Source organism: Stegostoma tigrinum, chromosome 20, assembly GCF_030684315.1.
Source record: "Stegostoma tigrinum isolate sSteTig4 chromosome 20, sSteTig4.hap1, whole genome shotgun sequence".
Taxonomy (NCBI): domain Eukaryota; kingdom Metazoa; phylum Chordata; class Chondrichthyes; order Orectolobiformes; family Stegostomatidae; genus Stegostoma; species Stegostoma tigrinum.
Window position 1 is genome coordinate 12786821 of NC_081373.1, and position 26641 is coordinate 12813461.

At 46.0% G+C, this 26641-nt stretch overlaps 1 protein-coding gene across 1 annotated transcript in view; it reads right to left on the reverse strand.

The window, feature by feature from the left end:
* The window catches only part of slit1a (slit homolog 1a (Drosophila)), a 344291-nt gene that overhangs the window by 170513 nt on the left and 147137 nt on the right, over positions 1 to 26641 (reverse strand). Inside the window, exons 5-8 of the mRNA XM_059653007.1 lie at positions 26014 to 26085; positions 22402 to 22473; positions 21877 to 21948; positions 8194 to 8357 (exon numbers count right to left, since the gene is read on the reverse strand). Coding sequence (XP_059508990.1) covers positions 8194 to 8357; positions 21877 to 21948; positions 22402 to 22473; positions 26014 to 26085 — 380 coding nt within the window. The remainder of the gene's footprint in view (positions 1 to 8193; positions 8358 to 21876; positions 21949 to 22401; positions 22474 to 26013; positions 26086 to 26641) is intronic.

A 26641-nucleotide genomic window follows, 5' to 3' on the forward strand; every position in this document is an offset into this window, starting at 1 on the left:
ACACTATCCCCATCGAACACTCCCAGTGCATGTACAGCACGGGGTTGGATACAGAGTAAAGCTGCCCCTACACTATCCCCATCGAACACTCCCAGTATATGTACAGCACAGGGTTAGATACAGAGAAAAGCTTCCCCTACACTATCCCCATCGAACACTCCCATTACTTGTCCAGCACGGGGTTAGATACAGAGTAAAGCTGCCCCTACACTATTCCAATCGAACACTCCCAGTACATGTCCAGCACGGAGTTAGATACAGAGTAAAGCTGCCCCTACACTATCCCCATCGAACACTCGCAGTACATGTACAGCACAGGGTTAGATACAGAGTAAAGCGGCCCCTACACTATCCCCAACGGCCACTCCCAGTACATGTGCAGCCCGGGGTTAGAGACAGAGTAAAGCTCCCCCTACACTATTCCCATCGAACACTCCCAGGACATGGACAGCAGAGGGTTAGATACAGAGTAAAGCTGCGTCCACATTATCACCATCGAACACTCCCAGTACATGTCCAGCACGGGGTTAGATACAGAGTAAAGTAGCCCCTACACTATCCCCATCGAACACTCTCAGTCCATGTGCAGCACGGTGTTAGATACAGAGTAAAGCTGCCTCTACACTATCCCCATCGAACACTCGCAGTACATGTACAGCAAAGGGTTAGATACAGAGTAAAGCGGCCCCTACACTATCCCCAACGGTCGCTCCCAGTACATGTACAGCACGGGGTTAGATACAGAGTAAAGCTCCCCCTACACTATCCCCATCGAACACCCCCAGGACATGGTCAGCAGAGGGTAAGATACAGAGTAAAGCTCCCCCTACACTATCCCCATCGAACACTCCCAGGACATGTGCAGCACGGTGTTCGATACAGAGTAAAGCTGCCTCTACACTATCCCCAACGAACACCCGCAGGACATGTACTGCAGCGGGTGAGTTACAGAGTAATGCTGCCTCCACATTATCCCGATCGAACACTCCCAGTACATGTACAGCACGGGGTTAGATACAGAGTAAAGCTGCCTCTACACTATCCCCATCGAACACTCCCAGTACATGTACAGCACGTGGTTGGATACAGAGTAAAGCTGCCCCTACACTGTCCCCATCGAACACTCCCAGGACATGTACAGCACGGGGTTAGATACAGAGTAAAGCTGCCCCTACACTATCCCCATCGAACACCCCCAGTACATGTACAGCAGGGGGTTAGATACAGAGTAAAGCTGCCTCTACACTCTCCCAATCGAACACTCCCAGTACATGTACAGCACGGGGTTAGACAGAGAGTAAAGCTGTCCCTACACTAACCCCATCGAACACTCCCAGTACATGTCCAGCACGGGGTTAGATACAGCGTAAAGTAGCCCCTACACTATCCCCATCGAACACTCTCAGTCCATGTCCAGCACTTGGTTAGATACAGAGTAAAGCTGCCCCTCCACTATCCCAATCGAACACTCCCAGTACATGTACAGCACGGGGTTGGATACAGAGTAAAGCTGCCTCTACACTATCCCCATCGAACACTCCCAGGACATGTGCAGCACGGTGTTAGATACAGAGTAAAGCTGCCTCTACACTATCCCCATCGAACACTCGCAGTACATGTACAGCAAAGGGTTAGATACAGAGTAAAGCGGCCCCTACACTATCCCCAACGGTCGCTCCCAGTACATGTACAGCACGGGGTTAGATACAGAGTAAAGCTCCCCCTACACTATCCCCATCGAACACCCCCAGGACATGGTCAGCAGAGGGTTAGATACAGAGTAAAGCTCCCCCTACACTATCCCCATCGAACACTCCCAGGACATGTGCAGCACGGTGTTCGATACAGAGTGAAGCTGCCTCTACACTATCCCCAACGAACACCCGCAGGACATGTACTGCAGCGGGTGAGTTACAGAGTAATGCTGCCTCCACATTATCCCGATCGAACACTCCCAGTACATGTACAGCACGGGGTTAGATACAGAGTAAAGCTGCCCCTACACTATCCCCATCGAACACTCCCAGTACATGTACAGCAGGGGGTTAGATACAGAGTAAAGCTGCCTCTACACTCTCCCAATCGAACACTCCCAGTACATGTACAGCACGGGGTTAGATACAGAGTAAAGCTGCCCCTACACTATCCCCATCGATCACTCTCAGTACATGTACAGCACGGGTTTATATACACAGTTAAGCAGCCTCTACACTATCCCCATCGAACACTCCCAGTCCATGTAAAGCAGGGGTTGGATGCAGAGTAAAGCTGCCTCTACACTATCCCCATCGAACACTCCCAGGACATGTACAGCACAGGGTTAGATACAGAGAAAAGCTGCCCCTACACTATCCCCATCGAACATTCCCAGTACATGTCCAGCACGGTGTTAGATACAGAGTAAAGCTGCCCCTACACTATCCCAATCGAACACTCCCAGTACATGTCCAGCACGGAGTTAGATACAGAGTAAAGCTGCCCCTACACTATCCCCATCGAACACTCCCAGTACATGTACAGCACAGGGTTAGATACAGAGTAAAGCGGCCCCTACACTATCCCCAACGGTCACTCCCAGTACATGTTCAGCACGGGGTTAGATACAGAGTAAAGCTCCCCCTACACTATCTCCATCGAACACCCCCAGGACATGGACAGCAGAGGGTTAGATACAGAGTAAAGCTGCGTCCACATTATCGCCATCGAACACTCCCAGTACATGTACAGCACGGGGTTAGATAGAGAGTAAAGCTGTCCCTACACTAACCCCATCGAACACTCCTCGGACATGTGCAGCACGGGGTTAGATACAGAGTAAAGCAGCCCCTACACTGTCCCCATCGAACATTCCCAGTACATGTACAGCACGGGGTTAGATGCAGAGTAAAGAAGCCCCTACAGTATCCCCATCGAACACTCCCAGTACATGTACAGCACGGGGTTCGATACAGAGTAAAGCTGCCCCTGCACTATCCCCATCGAACACCCCCAGTACATGGACAGCTCGGGGTTAGATGCAGAGTAAAGCTACCTCTACACTATCCCCATCGAACACTCCCAGTACATGTACAGCACGGGGTTAGATCCAGAGTAAAGCTGCCCCTACACTATCCCCATCGAACACTCCCAGTACATGTACAGCACGCAGTTAGATACAGAGTAAAGCTGCGCCTACACTATCCCCAACGGTCACTGCCAGTACATGTACAGCATGGGGTTAGATACAGGGTAAAGCGGCCCCTATACTATCCCCATCGAACACTCCCAGTACATATACAGCACGGGGTTAGATACAGACGAAAGCTGCCTCTAAACTTACCCCATCGAACACTCCCAGAACATGTACAGCACGGGGTTAGATACAGAGTAAAGCTGCCCCCAACACTATCCCCATCGAACACTCCCAGTACATGTACAGCACGTGGTTGGATACAGAGTAAAGCTGCCCCTACACTATCCCCATCGAACACTCCCAGGACATGTACAGCATGGGGTTAGATACAGGGTAAAGCTGCCCCTACACTATCCCCGTCGAACACTCCCAGTACATGTACAGCATGGGGTTAGATACAGAGTAGAGCTGCCTCTACACTATCCACATCGAACCATCCCAGCACATGTGCAGCACCGGGTTAGATACAGAGTAAAGCTGCCACTACACTATCCCCATCGAACACTCTTAGTACATGTACAGCACGGGGTTAGATACAGAGTAAAGCTGCCCCTACACTATGCCCATTGAACACTCCCAGGACATGTACAGCACGGGGTTCGATACAGAGGAAAGCTGCCTCTAAACTTTCCCCATCGAACACTCCCAGTACATGTACAGCACGGGGTTAGATACACAGTAAAGCAGCCTCTACACTATCCCCATCGAACACTCCCAGTGCATGTACAGCACGGGGTTGGATACAGAGTAAAGCTGCCTCTACACTATCCCCATCGAACACTCCCAGTATATGTACAGCACAGGGTTAGATACAGAGAAAAGCTGCCCCTACACTATCCCCATCGAACACTCCCATTACATGTCCAGCACGGGGTTAGATACAGAGTAAAGCTGCCCCTACACTATCCCAATCGAACACTCCCAGTACATGTCCAGCACGGAGTTAGATACAGAGTAAAGCTGCCCCTACACTATCCCCATCGAACACTCGCAGTACATGTACAGCACAGGGTTAGATACAGAGTAAAGCTGCGTCCACATTATCGCCATCGAACACTCCCAGTACATGTACAGCACGGGGTTAGATAGAGAGTAAAGCTGTCCCTACACTAACCCCATCGAACACTCCTAGGACATGTACAGCACGGGGTTAGATACAGAGTAAGGCAGCCCCTACACTATCCTCATCGAACATTCCCAGTACATGTACAGCACGGGGTTAGATGCAGAGTAAAGAAGCCCATACAGTATCTCCATCGAACACTCCCAGTACATGTACAGCACGGGGTTCGATACAGAGTAAAGCTGCCCCTGCACTATCCCCATCGAACACCCCCAGTACATGGACAGCTCGGGGTTAGATGCAGAGTAAAGCTACCTCTACACTATCCCCATCGAACACTCCCAGTAGATGTGCAGCACAGGATTAGATACTGGGTAAAGCAGCCTCTACACTATCCCCATCGAACACTCCCAGTACATGTACAGCACGCGGTTAGATACAGAGTAAAGCTGCCCCTACACTATCCCCAACGGTCACTCCCAGTACATGTACAGCATGGGGTGAGATACAGAGTAAAGCGGCCCCTATACTATCCCCATCGAACACTCCCAGTACATGTACAGCAGGTGGTTGGATACAGAGTAAAGCTGCCCCTACACTATCCCCAACGGTCACTCCCAGTACATGTACAGCAGGTGGTTGGATACAGAATAAAGCTGCCCCTACACTATCCCCATCGAACACTCCCAGTACATGTACAGCAGTTGGTTAGATACAGAGTAAAGCTGCCCCTACACTATCCCCAACGGTCACTCCCAGGACATGTACAGCACGTGGTTGGATACAGAGTAAAGCTGCCTCTACACTATCCCCATCGAACACTCCCAGTACATGTACAGCATGGCGTTGGATACAGTTTAAAGCTGCCTCTACACTATCCCCATCGAACACTCCCAGTACATGTACAGCACGGGGCTAGATACAGAGTAAAGCTGCCCCTACACTATCCGCGTCGAACACCCCCAGGACATGTACAGCACGGGGTCAGATACAGACTAAAGCTCCCTATACAATAACCCCATCGAACACCCCCAGGACATGTGCAGCAGGGGGTTAGATACAGAGTAAAGCTGCCCCTACACTATCCCCATCGAACACTCCCAGGACATGTACAACACGGGGTTAGATACAGTGTCATGTTCTTTGACGTGAGGTGCTGAAATGGGGAGTAAGTGACTGTGTGGCTTCTGCCATCCAAATATAGGCCCCGGCATGTGCAGTGAGCGTGGAGAATTGTTATTTGTTCAGCTGGGGCCAGCACGCAGGAGGAATAGAAAGGGCAGACTTTTCAATCTATCCTTTGGTCCCCGTAATCATGAATCACACTACAAGGAAAACACTTGCAGAATATATAATTCATCCCTGTTGTGCGGAGGTGTACACATGTCCATGTGTGACTGCAAAGTGAGACTGATGGGGGATGGATAGGGAGTGAAGATTCCACACAGTGAAATCATTTTCCAAACTACTCAGATCCTGACACATGGCTTTCATCTTCCCTTCGTATTTATTCTCCAGAAGTGAACATCCCTGGGAGGAGTGGCCAAGTCGTGCTCATCCTCAGCTGACCTGAGGGGTTGGTATAGGCCACATTTGTGAACAAACCTGGTGGCAGAACAGTTGATACAGCTCTGTTTCTAAGTCATTTCCCAGCACCGTTAGAATCAAAGCAATGTTGTAGATATGGAGTTACATATAGGTGGACTGGGGCAAAGATGATAGGGTTTTGCACTCCTTGCCTTCGCTACCTGAAGGCCAGTCTGATCCTCCAGCGTGGAGATGGTACATCTTAAGTCCACCCCCACCAAGATGGGGATCAAACCCTGTCATGTGGTCATCAACCTGCTCCACAACAGTTACCCAACCAACGGAGCCCTGCCTTCCTGCCCAACACCCAGCAAGGAATCTGAATTACCTTGGCGACTTCCACTTTTTACAAGCATGTTGCAACCTGGAGCTATGGCCAGTCATGGTTGAGGCCCCAGGAGTCTTTCCAGTTTTTACTCTTTGCCATTGGCCTGTGGTGGGAGCATTTACAGATTGATACATAACCTGTTAAAGATAAAAGTAGGGTAAAGTTGCCATGGTCCCCTTAGCTCAGCTGGCTTCGGAAATGAACCCACACTGTTAGCTTCACTCTGTGTTGCAAAACAGTTGTCCAGCCAACAGAGCGAAGCAAACCCTGTACGAACTGTAGGGCCAGGTTAAGAACACGCCTTCCTCGATCATCCGGTTCTGGAATGGCACTCAAACCCAGAACTTCATGCTCAGAGATAGGGACACTTCCAATTCCATTACAGGACTTCCCAAAACAGGTTTCCTGCTGTGAAAATCAGGTCCCTATTTTTCAGCAATCATCGTAACCACTTTACTGTGATCAGCATTTTTCTTTATTTATTACTTTTTAATTGTGTTCAGTCGGGATTTACAAGAGTGGTGACAAGGACTGGAGAAGCTGGGATAACACAGTGTGGAGCTGGAGGAACACAGCAGGCCAGGCGGCATCAGAGGAGCAGGAAAACTGATGTTTCGGGTCGGGACCCTTCTTCAGAAAATGTCCCGACCCGAAACGTCAGCTTTCCCGCTCCTCTGGTGCTGCCTGGCCTGCTGTGTTCCTCCAGCTCCACGCTGTGTTGTCTCTGACTCCAGCGTCAGCAGTTCTCACTATCCCTGGAGAAGCTGGGATTGTTCTCTTTGGAGGAGAGAAGGGGGGATTTATTAGATGTATTCAAGATTATTAATCATATTGATGGGAGGGTCATGAACGGAAGACACAATGTAAGAGAATAGGCAATGGAACCAAAGTGGGGATGAGGAGAATTCTTTGTGGATTGAGCTGTTGGTAGTTCAGAATGTGCTGTCTGAAAGGGTAATGTAAGCAGATTCAAAAGGAACTTTCAGAAGGGAATTGGATAAATAGTTGAATAGAAAAAATGTGCAGGCATGTGAGTGTAACTGGATAATTCCTTCACAGGGCTGGCAAAATATAATGGGCCAAATGGCCACTGTTGAAGGGACAGCCCTTTCAAACTGAGATGAGGAGGAATTCCTACAGTCATGGTGTGGTGACGGCAAATCACTGCTGCAGAAGTCTGCAGAGACCACGTCATGGAGTGTATTTAAGACAGATAGATGGGTTCTCGATTAGCGAGGAGATCAAGGGTAACAGAGAGAAGGCAGAAAGCAAGATCCTCAAACAGTACCATCCAAACCCTCGACGACTTCCATCTAGAAGGACAAGGGGCAGCAGATAATATGGGAACACCACCATCTTCAAGTTCCCCTCCGAGCCACTCACGATCCTGACTTGGAAATAAATCACTGTTCCTTCACAGTCACTGGGTCAAAATCCTGGAATTCCTTCCCCAATGGTATTGTAGGTCAAACCTCAGCAGATGGACTCCAGTGGTTCAAGAATGAAGCTCACCATCACCTTCTCGAGGGTAACTAGGGATGGGTAACAAAAGCTGCCCAGCCATTGACATCCACATCCCACAAATGAATAAATGTTTTTTCTAAAACCAACTGAGAAACATATCAGTCATGATCGAATGCTGGAGCACACACAATAGGCAGAATAGCCTAATTCTATCATATCTTATGGTTTTATGGTTGTCCTGTAAATCTAGGGGCTCAGATTCTGAAGCTACTGCAGTGAGATTTCGATTCCTGTGTTGCTAGATGATCTATTTAGTCACTGAATGAAGCATTATGCTTACCAATGTTCAGGTCAGTGGTAACTGTGTTCTCTCTCCTAGTTTTTGTTCTATGTAGAACATAGAACAATACAGGCCCTTCGGCCCACAACGTTATCCTACTAAGATTCATCTACCCTGCATACCATACGTTCCCTTCCACCCGCAACCAACATCCCCCCCACCACCCCCCAAACTCTGTTCACATACTGGCTAAAACTGGCCTGCACCCAGACAGCAGCTCATATTCAGACCGCACTCACCTACGCAGGAGAACTCGTGCTTCTGTATCTCTGCCACATTAAGCCCGCGGAGGTCGGGCGGAGCAGTGCATTGTGTGAAGAGACCGATCTGTGGGCGTTGGCGGAGCCATTGGGAGAGCCAGGACAAGTGGCAGTCACAGTACAGGTGATTGGAGTGCAGGCGACTGTGGGACATGAAGACAAACAGTCAGTGCACCTCAGTCTCTACAATCAGGCGATCTGAGCCTAATTCAATACTAAGCCATAGATCCCATACCGACAGACCCCCGTACAGAATGTGCAGGAAATGTGACAAAAGGTGTCTCTGAATAGTCTGCGTGCCAGGAACTTTACTCTGTCTCTAATCCAGTCTAAAAACTCCTACAGGATCATTGATGAAAGGATAACTATTTTTGAAAACAGTCTTACATCAACAAGATTCGAGTCCACGTGCAGTTGACTCCCAAAAGCTACTTTCCCCTTAACTAAGATTAAAATGTGAATGTGAGGAAAGAATTAGGACTCAACTCTCTGGCATTTGCTGGCTGATTAGTCCACCTCTAACTCATAACCACATCTCAACAGGAAAAGTAAATGCGCAACACTAGGAACTGGGCAGTACCTAAGGGAAGGTACTGCAGAATGGTTTGTAGATGTTAGGGAGATTGCAAAAAGTAGGTGCTTGAACCTGCAGAATAAAATTAATCCTGAATCTTCTCTCTCATCATAAAACAAAGAACTTTAAAGCATGTTTCACATACTTAAGATAGCTCAAAGTGCTCCATCAGTAATTAGGTACTTATCAGTTTTACTGTAGAAAATCTAGCAGTCAATTTGCACACAGCAAGTTTCCACAACCAGCAATGTGATAATGAGCAGATAATCTATTTTCTTTTCTTGATTGGCTCAGGACTGCAGGAAGCAATCCCCCTGTTTTTCCTCAAAATAGTTTCACAGGATCATTAAGCCCAGTTGAATTGCAGTCTCAAAAATTTAATGTCATATCTGAGAGATAGCACTTCCAAGAGTTCAGCGCTCTGTCAGTACAGCACTGGGTCTGTAACCTGGAGTATGTGAGTGGGTTTTAGAACATACAATAAGAAAAGGGGACTACCCACTGAGCCACAGCAACACTATTTGGTGATTTAACGGAGTTTGCTGAGGCCAAAGGGTTTGGTGATGTAACAGGATTCGGCAGCCATGAGACATCAAGTCTGTCCCACCATTCAATAAGATCATGGCTGATCTGATAATCTAATATTGAATATATTTAATGACACAGCCTCAGCAGCCCTCAGTAAAGAATTCCACTATCATCTGAGAGAAGATATTCCTCCTTATTTCTATCTTAAATGTGTGACTCTGAAAACATGCCTTCTGTCCCTAGACTCTCCCACAAATAGAAACAAGCTTTCCTCATCAACCCTGTCAAGACCTCTAAGAATCTTGCATGCCTCAGTAAGGTCACCTCTCATTCTTCCAAATGCCAACAAGTACAAGCCCAACCTACTTGACCTTTCCTCATGTCACTGCCCGTCCATACCTGGTATCAGCCGAGTGAAACTGCTTTGGATTGCGTCCATGCCAGTATATCGTTCCTTAGTCAAGGGGCCCAAAACTTCACATTATCTCAGTTGTGGTCTCACTAGTGTCTTGCAAAACCTCCCTACTTTTACACTCCATTCTTCTTGAAATAATGGCCAACATACCATTTGGAGGGAGCTGATGGCCTAGTAGATTTATTGCGCAACTATTAATCCAGAGACCCAGGTAATGTGCTGGGTACCCAGTTTGAATCCTGCCACAGCAAATGGTGGAATCTGAATTCAATAAATATCCTGAATTAGGAATCTAACAGTGACCATGAATCCATTGTCAGTTGTCGGTAAAAGCCCATCTGGTTCACTAATGTCCTTTAGGAAAGCAAACTGCCATCCTTACTTGGCTTGGCCTACATGTGACTACAGACCCACAACAACATGGTTGATGTTTAACTGCCCTCTGGGCAATTAGGGATAGGCAATAAATGTTGGCTTGAACAGTGATACCTGTGAATGAGTATAAAAAAGTTGCCTTCCCCGTTACCCGCTGAATGTGAATTCTTGTGATTCACGAATGCGGATATTTAAATCCTTCTCTTCTGAGCCTTTCTGCAGTCCTTCTCCATTTAAATAACATTTAACTCCTCTATTCTCCCTGCCAAAGAATTTGTGTGACATCATTAGGATTTGGTGAAGTCACGTGACCCAGTGAGGTGTTAGAAAAGGGAAGCTCTACGAGAAAATGGACGCCACCCCCTTGGCACTCTAAGCCAACAATTTTACAGCCAGAAACATAGTGACACAAATTGATCAAGAAGTAACCTGAGGAATGAAGATTATTAGATTCTTCCGTAGAACTTTAAGGAAGAAATAAATGTCCTCAGGTAAAAATAAATGTTTTGATGGTGCGATGTTGTCTGTTTCTGGCAGTCCACTGGTTAGAGAGAGAGAGAGAGAGAGAGAGTATGGGGGCTGGCAGAGCAGTGACTTTGAGAATATATACAGGCCTCATTATTCATGGCTGTTACTGCCTTGGAAGAGTCACAGACACTGAGGAAGGGGGGGGTCTGGGGAAGTTCAAGCTACGTGTCTAGTCCGGGGAGACCACTGAACCAAATTACGAGATGGCAAAATCAATATAATATGATTAAGTCAGCTTTTCAAGCTCTTCATGCTGTCCCACAGGTAAAGCTCTGAAAGTAATTACCCATCTCAAGTGCGTGGCTTGCTCTAACATTGTCAATACCTCAAGGTTAATTTACTTTTTCCAGTAAAGCACATTGCTGGGTAAGGGATTTTGTTAATGACGATGGAATCAGGGTGGAAGGCCAAAGCCTAGAGTTCAGGACACCATCCAAAATCAGATATCGAGGTCATTGGGAACGTAAGTGACGCTAAGTTTCAAAATGTCTAAAAAGAGCCGATAGATTGCAGGGCTAATTGAAGTGAGGGATCCCACAGCTTTGATCACTTTGGAAAGTTTGGAAGAAGAGTGGAAAATAGTGAAAATTGGATCCAAAGGAAGGGAATTCATGGAATGTTTGCAGGATAGCTTTTTGGAACAGCTTGCGATGGAGCCCACAAGGGAGCAGGCTATTCTGGACTTAATGCTATGTAATGAGCCTGACTTTATAAAAGACCTTAAAGTAAGGGAACACAGGAGGCAGCAATCATAATATGGTAGAGTTCAGTCTGCAGTTTGAAAGAGAGAAGGCAAAATTCGATGTAATGGTGTTACAGTTAAATAAAGGTAATTACAGGGGCATGAGAGAGGAATTGACGAATATCGACCGGAAGCAGAGCCTAGCGGGGAAGACAGTAGAGCAACAATGGCAGGAGTTTCTGGGTGTAATTGAGAACAGAGGTCAGAGGTTCATCCCAAAGAAAAGAAAGATTATCCGGGGTGGGATTAGACAGCTATGGCTGACAAAGGAAGTCAGGAAATATATCAAAGAAAAAGAGACAGCCTATAAAGTGGCCAAGAGCACTGGGGAATCAGAAGATTGGGAAGGCTTCAAAAACAAACAGAAGATAACAAGGAGAGCAATAAGGAAGGAGAGGATCAAATATGAAGGTAGGCTAGCTGGTAATATTAGAAATGATAGTAAAAGCTTCTTTCAATACATAAGAAACAAGCGAGAGGCAAAAGTAGATATTGGGCCATTCCAAATTGATGCTGGAAGGCTAGTGATGGGAGATAAGGAAATGGCTGAAGAACTTAGTAAGTACTTTGTGTCAGTCTTCCCAGTGGAAGACATGAGTACTATGCCAACAATTAGGGAGAGTCAAGGGACAGAGTTGAGCATGGTAGGCATTACAAAAGAGAAAGTGCTAGAAAAGCTAAAAGGTTTAAAAATTGATAAATCTCCTGGCCCCGATGGGCTATATCCTAGAGTTCTGAGGGAGGTGACTGAGGAAATAGCAGAGGCTTTGGTTGTGATCTTTCAAAAGTCACTGGAGTCTGGGAAAGTCCCAGATGATTGGGAAATCACTGTTGTTACCCCCTTGTTTAAGAAAGGATCAAGGCAAAAGATGGAAAATTATAGACCGATTAGCCTAACCTCAGTAGTTGGTAAAATTCTAGAATCCATTGTCAACGATGAGATTTCTAAATTCCTGGAAGTGCCGGGTCAGATTAGAACAAGTCAGCATGGATTTAGTAAGGGGACGTCGTGCCAGGCAAACCTGTTAGAATTCTTTGAAGAGGTAACAAGTATGTTAGACCAGGGAAACCCAGTAGATGTTATCTATCTAGACTTCCAAAAGGCCTTTGAAACGGTGCCTCAGGGGAGGCTGCTGAGCAAGTTGAGGGCCCCTGGTGTTCGAGGTGAGCTACTGGCTTGGATTGAGGATTGGCTGTCTGAAAGAAGGCAGAGAGTTGGGATAAAAGGCTCTTTTTCGGAATGGCAACCAGTGACGAGTGGTGTGCTGCAGGGTTCAGTGTTGGGGCCACAGCTGTTCACTTTATATATTAATGATCTGGATGCAGAAACTGGGGGTATTCTGGTGAAGTTTGCCGATGATACGAAGATAGATGGACAGGCAGATAGTACTGAGGAGGTGGGGAAGCTGCAGAAAGATTTAGACAGTTTAGGAGAGTGGTCCAGGAAATGGCTGATGAAATTTAATGTCAGCAAATGTGAGGTTTTGCACTTTGGAAAAAAGAATACAGGCATGGACTATTTTCTAAATGGTGAGAAAATTCGTAAAGCAGAAGTACAAAGGGAATGGGAGTGTTGGTCCAGGATTCTCTAAAAGTTAACTTGCGTCTGTGCTTAAGAAAGCGAATGTAATGTTGTCGTTTATCTCAAGAGGGTTGGAATATAAAAGCAGTGATGTGCTTCTGAGAATTTATAAAGCTCTAGTTAGGCCCCATTTAGAATACTGTGTCCAATTTTGGGCCCCACACCTCAGGAAGGACATACTAGCCCTGGAGCGTGTCCAGTGGAGATTCACACGGGTGATCCCTGGAATGGTAGGTTTAACGTATGATGAATGGCTAAGGATCCTGGGATTGTACTCATTGGAGTTTAGAAGGTTGAGGGGAGATCTAATAGAAACTTACAAGATAATGTATGGCTTAGAAAGGGTGGACGCTGGGAAGTTCTTTATGTTAGGCAGTGAGACTAGGACCCGTGGGCACAGCCTTAAAATTAGAAGGGGTAAATTTTAAACGGAAATGAGGAGACATTTCTTCAGCCAGAGAGGGGTGGGCTTGTGGAATTCATTGCCACGGAGTGCAGTGGACGCCAGGACGTTAGATGCCTTCAAGGCAGAGACCAACAAATTCTCATCTCACAAGGAATCAAGGGCTATGGGGAGAGTGCAGGGAAGTCGAGTTGAAATGCCCATCAGCCATGATTTAAATGGTGGAGTGGATTTGATGGGCCAAATGGCTTACTTCCACTCCTATGTCTTATGGTCTTATGGTCTTACGGAAATGGTGCAAATTTCAACATGGTTAGGGGATGATGACAAGAAGGATGCACACACAGGACTAGAATTCTAGAGCTAAGGCGATACGTTGTTATAGCACCTCAGACAACCCAAAGCGCCTCACTGGAAATGAAGTACTTTTAGAAGTGTACTCACTGTTGTAATGTAGGGAACATATCTGTCAATTTGTACACAACAAGATCACACACATTGCCACAAAGTAAATTAGATCATCCCATTATTTAGTGATTGGCCGAGGGATGAATGTTGGCTGGGAGCACACGGGAATGTCCTTGCTCTTCGTGCCCACTTGAGACGTTCAAAAGTCTTATCTGAAAGACAGCACCTCTGGCAGTGTTGCACTCCTTCAGTGTTGCACTCCCTCAGTGTTACACTCCCTCGGTGTAGCTCTCCCTCAGTATTGCCCTCCCTCAGTGTAGTACTCCCTCAGTGTAGTACGCCCTCAGTGTTGCTCTCCCTCAGTGTAGCACTCCCTCAGTGTTGACCTCCCTCAGTGTAGTACTCCCTCAGTGTAGCACACCCTCAGTGTTGCCCTCCCTCAGTGTAGCGCTCCCTCAGTGTAGCTCTCCCTCAGTGTAGCGCTCCCTCAGTGTATCAATCCCTCAGTGTAGCTCTCCCTCAGTGTAGCACTCCCTCAGTGTAGCACTCCTTCAGTGTAGCACTCCCTCAGTGTTGCTCTCCCTCAGTGTAGCGCTCCCTCAGTGTAGCACTCCCTCAGTGTAGCACTCCCTCAGTGTAGCTCTCCCTCAGCGTTGCACTCCCTCAGCGTTGCACTCCCTCAGTGTTGCTCTCCCTCAGTGTAGCTCTCCCTCAGTGTTGCTCTCCCTCAGTGTAGCGCTCCCTCAGTGTTGCACTCCCTCAGTGTTGCACTCCCTCAGTGTAGCGCTCCCTCAGTGTAGCACTCCCTCAGCTTTGCACTCCCTCAGCGTTGCACTCCCTCAGCGTAGCACTCCCTCAGTGTAGCGCTCCCTCAGTGTTGCACTCCCTCAGTGTAGCTCTCCCTCAGTGTAGTGGTCCCTCAACGTAGCACTCCCTCAGTGTTGCTCTCCCTCAGCGTTGCACTCCCTCAGTGCTGCAATTCCTCAGTGTAGCGCTCCCTCAGTGTAGCTCTCCCTCTGTGTTTCACCCCCTCAGTGTTGCTCTCCCTCAGCGTTACACTCCCTCAGTGTAGCGCTCCCTCAGTGTTGCCCTCTGTCAGTGTAGCACTCCCTCAGTGTAGTGCTCCCTCAGTATAGCATTCCCTCAGCGTTGCACTGGAAGTGTCAGCCTGATTGTGTGCCCAGGGTTATGGTATGGAGTTGGAATCCATAGTCTCCTGACCTATAGTCATACCATTCAGATACAGCTGAGGGTTTTGAAGGAACAACATAGGGAAATGTAGAAAAGAATTGAAGCTGATACAGAAGTTCGTGGAAAAGCGCAGCAGGCCTGGCAGCATCTCTGGAGAGGAAGGTTCACTGAGGAAGGATCACCCGACCTGAAATGTTAACTTTGATTTCTCCACACAGGTGAGGTTTTCCAGCAATTTTTTTTGTTTCTGAGTTCCAGTGTCCACAGTTGTTTCAGCTTTTACAAATGAATTGACTCTGGGAGGATGAACTAAAATGGAGAGTCAAAGAGAAATAGGAATTTGGGCAGAGATTTGGAGTCCAACTGTGCTGGGCATGCAAGATATGGTGCCTTGCATGATTTTCTTTAATGGAATGCATTCCCTTGATGGTTGTGAACCATCCCATTTCTCAAATCATTGAACTATCAAATAATCGTTTCTATGCTTCATCACTGAAAACCTCGGCCAAACAGGGATTGTCTCTCAACTGCAGATCACCTCTTTGAACTGCAGCATTGATATCACTATTAGGAAGCTAGGAAACTTGTAGCTGGAGTAGGCCATTCAGGCCCCCAAACCTGCTCCACAATTCTAGATCGTGGTTGGTCAACCATCTCAATGCTATATTCCTGCATTATCCCTGTATTGCTTGATCTCATTATTAACTAGAAATCTATCAGTCATGGTCTTCAGCTTACTTAATGACTGAGCGTCAATACCCCTAGGAGGTAGACAATTCCACAAATTCATCACCCTCCTCACACTCGTGCACTCTCTCTCAAGCATGCACACACACACACACACACACACACACACACATACATACATACACACACACATTCTCACATTCTCACTGTCTCACACACACACACGCTCTCACACGCACACACGCACACACGCTCTCTCTCTCGCTCAAACACACACACTCACACACTCACACATTCTCACTCTCTCTCCTTCTCTATTTTATTCAAAGAAAATAAAACCAGCCTGACTCCAAGTTAAAACACAGACAGATTCTAAACAAGGCCTCACACCCAAAATGCATTGTCTGACCTGAGATGTTGGCTCTGACACACACTGATAAAACCTTTAATCATCTTGGGGCAAAGGCTTGAAAGAAATTCTGGGATTTGCATTTTATTTAATAGAAACCTGTGGCCCTTTCTAACTGATTAAACATTCAGTGGGAAGCAATCAGCTAGCCATTTTTAGGGTTATTAGCTTTCTGGTTATGAATTCTGTGTCGATATACCTCCTCTTCCACACTACATCTGAGAAAGGAGAGTTTCAAAAGCTAGTGTTTTCAAATAAACCTGTTAGATTATAACCTGCTGTCATGTGATTTTTGACCTTGTTCACCCCAGTCCAACTGGCACTTCCACATCATTTGAAAAATGACGCATTTAATCAAACCAGGTTACACAAGTACTGACTTAATAACAAGCGATTTAAACATTTCAAAGTCTCTCGGATCATAAATGATTACAAAATGTTTTGCTGAATTGAAAGTGGGTAAATTTGATTTGAAAAACAAAGACTTCTGGAGTTGAAAGTATATATCTGTTTTAAACCATCTTGGAAAATGTTCTCCTCATTAGGTGAGAAGGCAGCAGATGACAGGAGCAGATTGCAACATGTGATGCCCACTGTCCTCATCAAACATTCCCAGGGCAGGTACAGCACGTGATTGGGTACACAGTAAAGCCACCTCTACAGTCCCCATCAAACACTCCCAGTACAGGTACAGAGACAGTAGGAACTGCCGATGCTGGAGGATCTTGGAATAACAAGGTGTGGAGCTGGATGAACACAGCAGGCCAAGCAGCATCAGAGGAGCAGGAAAGCTGACGTTTCAGGTCTGGACCCTTCTTCAGAAATTTCAGTATAGGTACAATATCGGGTTAGAGATGGAGTAAAATCTCCATCTACACTGCCTACCAAACACTTCCAGGACAGGACAGGACAGGGTGACATACTGCGCAGCGTAAAGCTCTGTCTACACTGTCCCCATCAAACAGGCGCAGTACGGGTTGGGGGTACAAAGTAGAGCATCCTCTACACCGTCCTCATTAACACTTCCAGGACAAGTGCATCACAGAGGTAGGTACAGAATAATGCTCCCTCTACACTGTTCCATGAATAGACAACAGGCACAGCACGGGGTCAGATCCAATGTTAAAGAACTATCAGCAAAAGCTTTGGCATTTCCATCTACCCCATTGGCTTCTTCTTGGGCAATGTATCTCAACTCATTTCTGAAGAAGGGTCACTGGACTTGAAACATTAACTGAGTTTCTCTCTGCACAGATGCTCCCAGACCTGCTGAGTTTCTCCAGCAATTTCTGTATTTGTTTGTTTCAGATCTCCGACATCCACAGTTCTTTGGTGTTATTATTAGTGGGTTATTGTAGGGAGCAGGGACCTAGTGCTGATGGCTCCAGTACAATTTTCCAGCCTGGGGGATGTCTCTTTTGCCTCACTTTCCACCTGAAGACCCATGAAGGGAAGAGAAGGGTGAAATTGTCTATGGTTTATTAGTACTCAATGAAATTGAGTATTTGTCTCTTTAGGAAAAGAACTGCCCTGTTGCATTGACCAAAGTCTCTCCAGCTATATATGGAACAGTCTGTATTAAGTGTTACAGCAGCAGAATCACAGGGGCTCAGTTAGCTTAATTGGCTGGTCTGCAATGCAAAGTGATGCCAACAGTGGAGGTTCAATTCCTGCATTGGCTGAGGTTACTATGAAGGACTCTCCTCAACCTTTCCCCTCACCTGAGATGTGCTGACCTTCAGGACAAGCTGCCACCACCATTGGGGTGGCACGGTGGCTCAGTGGTTAACACTGCAGCCTCACAGCGCCAGGGACCTGGGTTCAATTCCAGCCTCGGGCGACTGTCTGTGTGGAGTTTGCACGTTCCCCCCTTGTCTGCGTGGGTTTCCTCCAGGTGCTCCGGTTTCCTCTCACAGTCCAAAGATGTGCAGGCTTGGTGGATTGGCCATGCTAAATTGCTTGTAGTGTTCAGGAGTGTGTGGGGATTAGGGGGATGGGTTTGGGTGGGATTCTTCAAGGACTGGTGTGGACTTGTTGGGCCGAAGGGCCTGCTCCACACTGTAGGTAATCTAATCTAATCTAATGTGTGTGTCTCTATCTCTAATGGAAGAGCAACCTAATGGTCTGCTAGGATTATAGGGAAATCATCTTTATCAGCAGCACCCCTACACCGAGGTGTATAACGCTGGAACTTCAGGAGGTCAGACTGTTGCTGGCTGTCAGTTTAAGACGCACTCCAAGAACATGAGCATGCAACTTAGACTGTCACAGTACTTCTGGGGGAGTGCTACATCGTCAGAGGTGTTGTTTTTCAGGTAAGATGTTTATCTAGGGCCTTCTCTGCCCTCTCAGGTAGATGTAAGAGTATCCGGCATAATTTTAGAGCGTAGGGGAGCTCCACACAACGTCTTCACCAACCTCGACCGATATGATGCCGCAGGTGATGTAGTTGTGACCACATTGTTGATTGTGAGAGCTTGCTGTGCACTAATTAGCTGTGACAACACTTCAAAATAAACAGTACCATCAGCTATAAAGGACCTCTGTCACTCCGGGGCTTTGAAAGGCGATATAAGAATACAAGTCCTTTCAAGCCTTTCTTTACTTAGCACTGTTATAGTCTTCTCATTTTTGACCTTGCTTCCTCAAAAACTCAATCAAGTTGTGGGGAAAGGCCTCCCTTGCACAAAAGCCATGCTGAGTATCCCCAATAAGTCCATTCTTTTCCAAATGCATGTAAATCCTGTCCCTAAAAATCTTCTCCAATAATTTCTCTACCACTGATGTAAAGCTCACCAACCTATTATCCCTGTTGCCATTCTGAAACAAAGTAATAACATTGGCTGTTCTCCTGACTTCTGGGATCATGGCTGTGGCTAAACTGGACACAAAGTCATAGAATCATAGAGTCACACAGTACGAAAACAACACTTTGGTCCAACCAGTCCATGTCAACCATGTTCCCAAACGAGAGATAGGAGGAACTGCAGATGCTGGAGAATCTGAGATAACGAGGTGTAGAGCTGGATAAACACAGCAGGCCCGAAACGTCAGCCTTCCTGCTCCTATGATGCTGCTTGGCCTGTTGTGTTCATCCAGCTCTACACCTCGTTATCTCATGCTCCCAAACTAAACTAGTCCCCATTGCCTGCATTTGGTCCATATCCCTCTGAACTTTTCCTATTTATGTACTTATCCAAATATAATTTAAATGTTGTAACTGTGTTCGAATCCACCAGTTCCTCTGGCAGTTCACTCTACACTTTAATCATTCTCTGGAAAAAAGGTCGCCTCAAATGCCCTTTTTAAAACTTTCTTTCTTCTCTGATCTTAAAAATATGTCCCTAGATTTGAACTCCCCACCCTAGGAAAAATACACTTGGCATTCAACTTATCCATGCCCCTCATGATTTTATAAACCTCTATAAGGTCACTCTTCGACCTCCTGCGCTCCAGTGTAAAAAGTCCCAGCATTTCCAACCTATTTTCGTCCCTCCATTCCCAGCAACATCCTGTGAAATCCCTCCTCACCTCAGTCCTAGATTGACATGCCTTTATCCAGAGGCTATGCTGTCTGGTCCTCTCAGCATTTATCCTATCAAGCCCCTTAAGAATCCTGGGTTTCACTGAGATCACGCCTCATTCGTCTCAACTCTAGTGAGTAAAGTCCCAACCAGTTTAATCTGCTTGTAAAACAATCGCCCCATACCAGGGATCATCCTCGTGAACCTCCTCTGAATGGCCCCAGTGAAATAATATATTTCCTTAAATAAGGGGACCAAAACAGCTCACAGTACTCCAGATGTGATCTCACCAGCACTTTATACAGGTAAAATATACTGCAAGATTTCCCTACGCTTATACTCCAACCCCCTTGAAATACGGGCCAACATTCCATTAGCCTTCCTGGTTACCTGCTGCACCTGTGTGCTAGCTTTCTGTGATATACACAAGAACCTGCAAGTGCTTTTGTGTTGCTCCCCCATCCGAAATGTGCAACTTCACATTTTCCTATTTTATACTCCATTTGCTAACTTTTTGTCCACTTATTTCACCTATCCGTATCTCTCTGTAAACTGTTTATGTCCATCTTGCATCTGCCTTTTCATTTATGTCTGTGTTGTCTGCAAATGTGGCGAAGTACATTCTCCAAGACATTAATGTTTATTATGAACAGCTGTGGTATTGTTGTTCCAGTACGGATTCCTGTGGACCCCCACTGTCGCCAACCTAAAAAATAACCCAACTCAATGTTTCAAGCCCATTAGCCTATTCTCTATCTGTGCTATTAAACCATCTCCACTATAGTGGGATCTTATCATGTGATTTAACCTTTTGTCAGCACCTTGTTGAACACCTTCTCAAAGTCCAAATACAACACATCTACAGGTTCCCCTCTATGCACTCTGATTGAAACTTTCTTTACAATCTAATAAATTAGTTAGACACCATTTCCCTTTCATGAAGGCATGCTCGATTAACTTATGATTTTCCAGATGTTCTGCTATTACTTCCTTAATAATTGATTCCCATACTTTTCCAACAATAGATGCTCAGCCTACAGTTACTCAGTTTTTGCTTCCCTCCCTGTTTGAATGGAGAATGTCACATTCGCAGTTTTCCGATCTTCAGGTGCTTCTCCAGAGTCCAAGGACTCACAATTACTTTAAAGCCATGCCCCATGATTACTGATCTCTCTGATAAGGAAAACAGATCTTTCCCGTCCATTTGTCTGGGCCATTCATGACTTTATCCACCTCACTCATATCTCGCCTCATCCTCCTCTGTTCCATTTAAGTCAAGTTCCAGCCAAAAAATTAATTAGGGGAGGCAATGGCCTCATGGAATTATTGCTCGTCTGTTAATCCAGAGATTCTGGAAATATTCTGGGACCCAGGTTCCAATCCCACCATGGCAGGTTGGATTCAATAAATATCTGGACTTAAGAGTTTAATGAAGTCCATGAATCTGTTATAAATTGCTGGAGAAAACCCATCTGGTTCACTAATGTCCTTTAGGGAATCCTTACCTACTTTGACCTGCATGTGACTCCAGATCCACAGCAATGTAGTTGCCTCTTAACTGCCCTCTGGGATGGGCAATAATTGCTGGCCTAGCCAGCAATGCCCGCAGTCCATGAATGAATAATAAAAATCTTCATCTTGTAATCTGCGGTTCTGGCAACATCCTTGTAAATCTCCTCCGTCCCCTACTAATGCATTTACATCCTTTCTGAATTGAGGTCACCAAACTGCACACAGTGCCCCAGCTGCAGTACAGCTTGTGCTTTATATAGAGATAGCATTATCTCAGTGTTTGACTAATAAAGCATTGCATATGCCTTCTTAATGATTGTTTTTACCCATCCTAACCCCTTCAGGGATCTGTGGACATTCACTCCAAGATCCCTCTTTTCCTTTAGACCTCCCTATCCAACCACCTTTCACTTATTCCTCTGCCCTCCCCAAATGCTTTTTGTCAACCTTATCTCTGCATTGGATTTCATTTGCTAATTTTCTGACCAGTCCGATGGTACCATCCAGCAGTCTGCCCTTCCCTCCTCACCATCAACGACAACACCAATCCTCCTTGCTTCAGCAAATGCATTGATTACGCCTCTAAGTTTCTGCCTGTTTGGATTTCAGACCCATACAACATTTCCTAAAGTTCATCCAGGTTCCTAACAACCACTGTGTTAACACTGGTGGCACATCTGTCCTTGTTTCAGTCACCTGTTGGTATTTCATAATGGTTATTGAGTGTTACAGAAGTCAATGTTCGGAAACTGGTGCTCAAAGAGCTCATAGGCCATGTACTTACAAGGTGCGAAGCTTTGGCATGTGGTTAAAGCTGGAGACAGGGATACTGCTGATATTATTGTTATTCAGAGTCCTGGAAAAGACGGCACAAAACAATTAACTAACTTTCCTTGTTTTTTCTTTACCTTTTTGATTTTCTCTCCTTCTCTTGTATCAAAATAAAGAAAGATTTTGCATTCCTGTAGCATCTTCCATGATTACAGGACCTCCCAAAGCCATTAATCATCAATAACATCACCAAAAAGAGACATGAAGTTGAAGATTTTTGTTGTGCAGCTGGTGGATTTAAAATCAACTTCTAAAATCTAAAACTTAAATCTATTCTCAGCAACAACCCATCTCATTTAATAGTTAGTGAAGGAAATCTTCCAACTTTGCCCATGGCAATGCGGTTGATTCTTAACCGGTCTCTGAAACAGTCAAGTGAGACGCCCAGCTCAAGGACCACTGGGGATTAGTCACAAATTCTGACCATGCCAGTGACATTCCATGAAAGAATATAAAACCCAGTCTGGGAAAGACTTACAGAACTTCCAGGCTCCTGAGGGCACGGAACGCCCCTTCCTCAATGCAAGTAATTTGGTTTTTATCAAGTTGCCTGTTGTAAAAGAGAGACAAGAAACATTGGGTCCATTAGCAGTGACTCCATAAACATTCAGGCTCACTTACCTGTCTTTTGTCTTTGCTAGGCCCTCGCCCTCAGGCCATGAACAAATCTGTAAAGGTTTCGTTCTATGGCTGACATTATAGTCTGAGGCTTGGCCTCAGACTGTTTACAACCCTCTCAACAGACTCTGCTTTTTAGAAATCTACACTGTCAAGATCTTTGAATTCCTTTCTCCTTTCATTACCTGCGATAGTCAGAGCTCTGGACAGTAAGGGAAGGAGGGCACAACAGAAGGGATTGAAGGTGAGAGGTGGATAGAGAGTGGGAAAGATGAGCTGAAGCCGGGACTAAATAGGAACAGATGGAAAATGTGAGAAACGGAGGCCTGGGCAGAAGGTGGGAGAGATGGTTGGACACATACTTGAAAAGGTAAGCAGTAAAAGGAGGACAGCAAACTAATTAACATTGAGAGGGTACACAAAGTAAGGAAAGGAAGAAGGAGACACAGAAATCCAATGACACAGGGTGCAGATGGACAGATTAACAAGGAGTTAAAAATACAGAGGGAGATAGAGACAACAGAGAGAGGAATTGAATTGAGAAAGATAGCATTGCAGATGGAGTAATGATGGAGAAAAAGGAACAATGAAGTAGATGGAGAGGACAGTGCTTTCTAATGCTCTATGAAGGACAGATTCCCTCAAAAACATATAGTGCTATTTATTTTAAATGACTCCCATTGATTTCATTCTCCTCTAACACACAGCTGGGGCAAGAATTACAGCTGAGCTAGAAGTTAATCTTTGAGACAATGGCCACTGACCTTTAGTAGGGAAAAACATTGATCTTGTCTTGTTTTAATCTAGTTTAGGGAAAAGGACTAACATTGACATTGGAACTCACCTGGAAAAGGCAAAATTGGTCTCTGTTATTTCCATTTTGAGGAGCTTAATCAAACATACAGATTGAGTAAAGTTCAGATGTATTTTGTACGTTTGATTTCGATGTTTTTCATTAATTCAATAAATATTGGAGCTGGAAGGGAATAGGCTGTTTGCCTGATTGAGGACAAGAGGTCATGCATCTGAACCTGCAAGGATCCATCCAAACAAAGTCACCATTGACCTGAAACTGAACTGGACAAGCTATATAAATACTATGGTTACAAGAACATGTCAGAGGCCGGGAATCCTGCAGCAAGTAACTCGCTTCCTGATTCCTGAACAGCCTATCCACCAACTACAAGGCACAAGTCAGAAGGGTTACTGAATATTACCCACTTATAGAGTCATAGAGATGTACAGCACAGAAACAGACCATTCGGTCCACTTGTCCATGCCAACCAGCTATCCTAAATTAATCTAGTCCTATTTGTCAGCCTATGGCCCATATCCCTCTAAACCCTTCCTATTCACATACCCATCCAGATGCCTTTTAAATGTAGTAATTGTACCAGCCTCCACCAATTCCTCTGGCAGCCCATTCCATTCACACACCTCCCTCTGCATGAAAATGTTGCGCCTTAGGTCCCTTTTAAAGCTTTCCCCTCTCATCTTAATCCTCCAGTTTTGGACTCCCCCACCCTGGGGAAAAGACCTTGTCTATTTACCTTCTTCATGCCCCTCATGATGTTTTAAACCTCTATAAGGTCACTCCCTCAGCCTCCAATGTTCCAGGAAAAATAGCCCCATTCTGTTCAGTCTCTCCCTATAGCTCAAACCCTCCAGCCCTGGCAACATCCTTGTAAATCTTTATCGAATCCTTTCAAGTTTCACAACATCTTTCCTATAGCAGGGAGACCAGATTGCACACAATATTCCAAAAGTGGCCCGGCCTATGTCCTGTACAGCCGCAAAAAGACATCCCGAATTCTACACTCAGTACACTGACCAATGAAGACCTTCTTCACTATCCTATCGACCTGCAAATCTACTTTCAAGGTCTCTTTGTTCAGCAACACTCCCCAGGACCTGCCTTGGATGGCACTTGCCTGGCTGTGTACAATTGCAACAACTCAAGAAGCTTGACATCATCCACGACAAAGCACCCGCTTGATTGCTGTCTCATCTAACAGCTTAAATATTCATTCCTGACGCCCCTGATACACTGCGGTGGCAGTGTGCACTGTCTGCAAAATGGTAACTTAACCAGGCACCTCTGATAGCACCTTTCAAACCCACGATCGTTACCACCTTGTAAGACTAGAGCAGCAGATACGTGGGATCACTACTTTCTGGAATCCAGGCTTGCATTGGACAGGGTGCAGGTGAGACATACCAAGATGTTGCCTGAGCTGGAGAGCTGCAGTTATGAAGAGAGATTGGATAGACTGTATCAGAGATAACAGGAACTGCAAGTGCTGGAGAATCCGAGATAACAAGGTATACAGCTGGATGAACACAGCAGGCCAAGCAGCATCATAGGAGCAGAAAGGCTGACGTTTCGGACCTAGACTGATGAAGGGTCTAGGCCTGAAACGCCAGCTTTCCTGCTCCTCTGATGCTGCTTGGCCTGCTGTGCTCATCCAGCTCCACACGTTGTTATCTTGGATAGACTGTAGTTGTTTTCCTTAAAGCAGGGGGAATTGACAGCGCAGACCCGGAGAAACATTTCCCCTTGATGGATCAATGATCAGGGGCAATGACTTAAAGGAAGGGCCAAAATTCTTTTTTATCCAAAGGTGGTGGGAATATGGAGGTCAGGGCCTGTAAGGGTGGTAGAGGCAGAAACCCTGGTAACATTTATGAAGTATTTAGATGTGCACTTGTGATATCAAGGCACCAAGAGCTGAGAAATGGGATTAGAATACTTAAGTGGTTGTTTCTGAGTGACACAGACAAACTAGGCCAAAGGGTCTTTTTCAGTGCTCTAGATCTTTATGACTCTATGATTACCATCTGTAAATTCCCCATCAGGCCACACACCATTCTGAATTGGAAATATATTGATGCACCCTTACCATCTCTGGGTCAAAATCTTACAACACCCTCCCTAATGACATTTTGGACCTACATACACCCCCGAGGACTGCAGTGGCCAAGGAAGACAGCTCAGACCACATTCTCCAGGGCAATGAGGTATGGACGGTAAATGCCTACCCAGCCAGCGATGCCCACATCTCATGAGCAAGGAACAAGTATTGGCAACCATGCAGCTCTCTGAGAGGGAGCATGTGTGTCTGTGTGAGTGTGTGTGTGTCTGTGTGGACGTGTGTTGGTGGGGGGGAGGGGTAGTGAGGGGGCATTGGGTGAGAGAGATTTTGGCAAAGGACAACAAGTGCCAGTGGAATCGCGAGCCACAAACCGAAGTCTGACAGAACAGATATGTTCCTGGGCCCCTCTTCCAACTGCAAGGCTCAAACAGCATGTCCCTGAGGGGCCAGAATTTTAATAATGTAGCAGAGGGGTAGGATAAGACCATTCAGTGGGGACAAGCCAGAGGGAGGGAGGAGGCAATGCAGGAACGGTCTAGAAGAGCAATGTAGGGAGAGGTTTGACCGAGAAGAGTTTCGGATGGTCTGGCTGTACTCACAGGTTCTTGATGTCAGTTGCTCCACGGAAAGCCTTCCTGGGAATAGCCTGGATGAAATTCTCACTCAGATCCCTGTGAAAATATTAGTTTCTGCATTACTTTGCGTCATTATCATTAACTCATGTTTCTAATGTACCTGTATCATTCTGTGAGGTTACAGTGTGGATAAATACTTCACCCAACCTTCTGCTCATTCAGGATCTTAGGCCAGGATTATTCCACCCCCGTTGGGGTTGGGACTGCCAGGTGATGGTGGCGTGTGAGAGTCCAACCATTGCCGCTTGACATTCAATGTTGTTACTATCACTGAATCCCTCCACTGTCAACATTCTGGGTGTTACCATTGACCAGAAACTGAACCCAATGAGCCATAAATACTGTCGACACAAGAGCAGGTCAGAGTCTAGGAATCTTGCAGGGAGTAACTCACCTCCTGACTCCCCAAAGCCTATCCATCATCCTCAAAGCACAAGTCATGAGTCAAGCGTGGATGGGAGCAATTCTAACCACATTCATGAAGCTTCAGAACATTGAAGACTAACCAGCCTGTATGATTGGCATGTCATTCATTACCTGAAACATTCACTCCCTCCACTGCCAATGCACCGCGGCAGCAGCATGCATCACT